This window comes from Leptosomus discolor, chromosome 2, assembly GCF_034619465.1.
Source record: "Leptosomus discolor isolate bLepDis1 chromosome 2, bLepDis1.hap2, whole genome shotgun sequence".
Classification (NCBI taxonomy): domain Eukaryota; kingdom Metazoa; phylum Chordata; class Aves; order Leptosomiformes; family Leptosomidae; genus Leptosomus; species Leptosomus discolor.
This window is the reverse complement of record NC_141392.1, coordinates 37,993,786-37,995,873: the sequence shown is the minus strand read 5'-3', so window position 1 is coordinate 37,995,873 and position 2,088 is coordinate 37,993,786. Positions and strand designations below refer to the sequence as shown.

At 48.8% G+C, this 2,088-nt stretch overlaps 1 protein-coding gene across 1 annotated transcript; it reads right to left on the bottom strand.

Annotated features, from left to right (window-relative positions):
• Window positions 1–250: 250 nt before the first annotated feature.
• On the bottom strand, window positions 251–1,877 carry LOC147415957 (endogenous retrovirus group K member 8 Gag polyprotein-like). Its single transcript, XM_086460395.1, has 2 exons — window positions 1,569–1,877; window positions 251–1,150 (listed from the first exon to the last, which is right to left on the bottom strand). Exons 1-2 carry the CDS (start codon window positions 1,875–1,877, stop codon window positions 251–253), a joined length of 1,209 nt encoding a protein of 402 aa, XP_086316521.1.
• Window positions 1,878–2,088: the final 211 nt, after the last annotated feature.

Genomic DNA, 2,088 nt, shown 5'->3' with positions numbered 1-2,088 from the left:
GCCCTGGCAGTAGAAGATCATCCCAATAACAAAGCGCTCAATCCGTTACCTAAAGGCCCATTAGCTGTGGATGGAACTACATGAACTTGTTTGTCTTCTATGGTGATTGGGATGGCAGTGACCATGTCCACTCCGGCACTTCCGGCCATTGCGGATCGCATACCGGCCAGGCAGCCTGCCCTTGAGAGGGTATTGGTGTCATTGCGCTCCCTCTCCCTGCGCTCGTTTTCCAGTTTCCTGCTCCATCAGCTCACGGGGCAAGGGGCGTCCCGTCCTTTCTAAAACGCAACCGACATTCATTCTCCCTATGCCCAAGTCTTTGACAACGATGACATGCCTCAGCAAGGCCTGTACCTGCCGATGGTCCCCCGTTGTTGCTGCTAATTGTTGGTTCCTTTTTCTCTTTGTTATTGGGACACTCTCGCCTAAAATGACCTCTTTGTCCACAAAGAAAGCAATTTTGTGACCTCGGTCCCTTATTCCCTTTTTCTTTCGTTATAAACTGTTTGAGAGCAATGGCCAATGCCTGTGCCTGGGCCTTGGCATGCACCGTTGCTCTTTCTTCCTCTTCTACCAATGAAGCCTTAGAGCAGGCTTCTATCATGTCTATTAATGTAGCGGTTTTGGGAAGGGTCGCAATTAACTTTCGACATGTGCAATTTGCATTGTGGGTTGCCAATTCCATGCCAAGTGTAGCCTTCATGTCTGCAGTTAGCCCGGGTGCCACATCTAATTCTGCCCTCAAGCGATCCAAAAATTCTACAAATGACTCCTGATCCCCCTGTTTAATGGTTGTATATGGTGGCCGTCGTTTTCCCATTTGTGGGACTTGTTTTATCATGGCTGTGGCCAGAGCTTGTGACTGTTGCAAAATGGCAGGGTTGAGTTGTGCCTGTATCTGGGGGTCAGCAAATGGACCCTTTCCTAACAGCATATCCTTTGTGGCCGCAAACAAGGGGTCATTTGGATTGCGGTCAAGATTTCGTAATATTGCAGGATCGACTCGAGACTCCCAATCTGCCTGCCACAACAACCGTTGCGTAGGGGTTAAGAGCATTTCAGTCAGCTTAATACAGTCAAAGGGTGTCAACAACTGGCCCGAAAATATAGAATCCACTATGGCTTGTACATACGGATTTTGCAAACCCCACTATTGAATTGACTTTTGTGCCTCGTGAATGAGTTTCCAGTCTAATGGAGCCCACTTATGGCTTCTCTTATTATCCCTTGCCATTTCTGAGAAGGATCATGGTTCAGAGGGGCCGCTCCTGCTTTCCATTCCCCCCCCCAACCCTCTGGCTGCTCTTTCTCGGGCGGATCGGTTAAGTGGCGCATTCCTGAGAACTTAATTGTTTCTAAATCTAAGTGTCTGCTTGCCGCTTCCCCCACACCTCCTGCTCCCCCGGCACCTCCCGCTCCCCCCACTAATTGCTGTACAATCTGCATTATATGCTTTAGTTGTTCCTTCTGCCGTAATAACTCCTCATGTAGCTCATAGTTAGTAGGAGAAGCAAGAGAAGACGATTCAGGCTCCTCTCGTATCGGTTGTGGCTTAAACTCCTCGGTGCATTCTCCACGAGGGAGTCGTCTAGCGGCGGCGTGGACGGTAAAGGCGGTGCAGGCATGGATGGTAAAGGTGGTGCAGTAGGAATTATTTCATAATCCTCCCCCCCGAAAAATCGTCGGGCATCCACAGGATATGCTCGCAACTCGTTAAGAGCCTGGGCTTCTGGGGTCAAAGCCTGCTGCGCTGAAAGCACTACTCGTTTTTCTGTTTTAATATCCTCCGAAACGATCTTAATCTGTCTCCAGATGGGAGCGAGATTAGCTGCTTCCTTCGAGCCAGCACTGACTGAGTCCCACAAGTCCTGACCCATATCGGCCCATATTCCAGATTCAAAGACGTTGTTCGGGGTTTTGAAAAATCCCCGTCTTTGTCCCCAATGCAACAATTTAGTCACAGTTTCTTTATCAATCTTCACATCTCTCTTAGAGAGTATAAATAGTAGTATTTCCCAAACTTTTTCTTCCTCTTTACTTAGAGGGATTCCCATTCTTCCCGGTCACCCACCTGCAATTTCCCAGGTG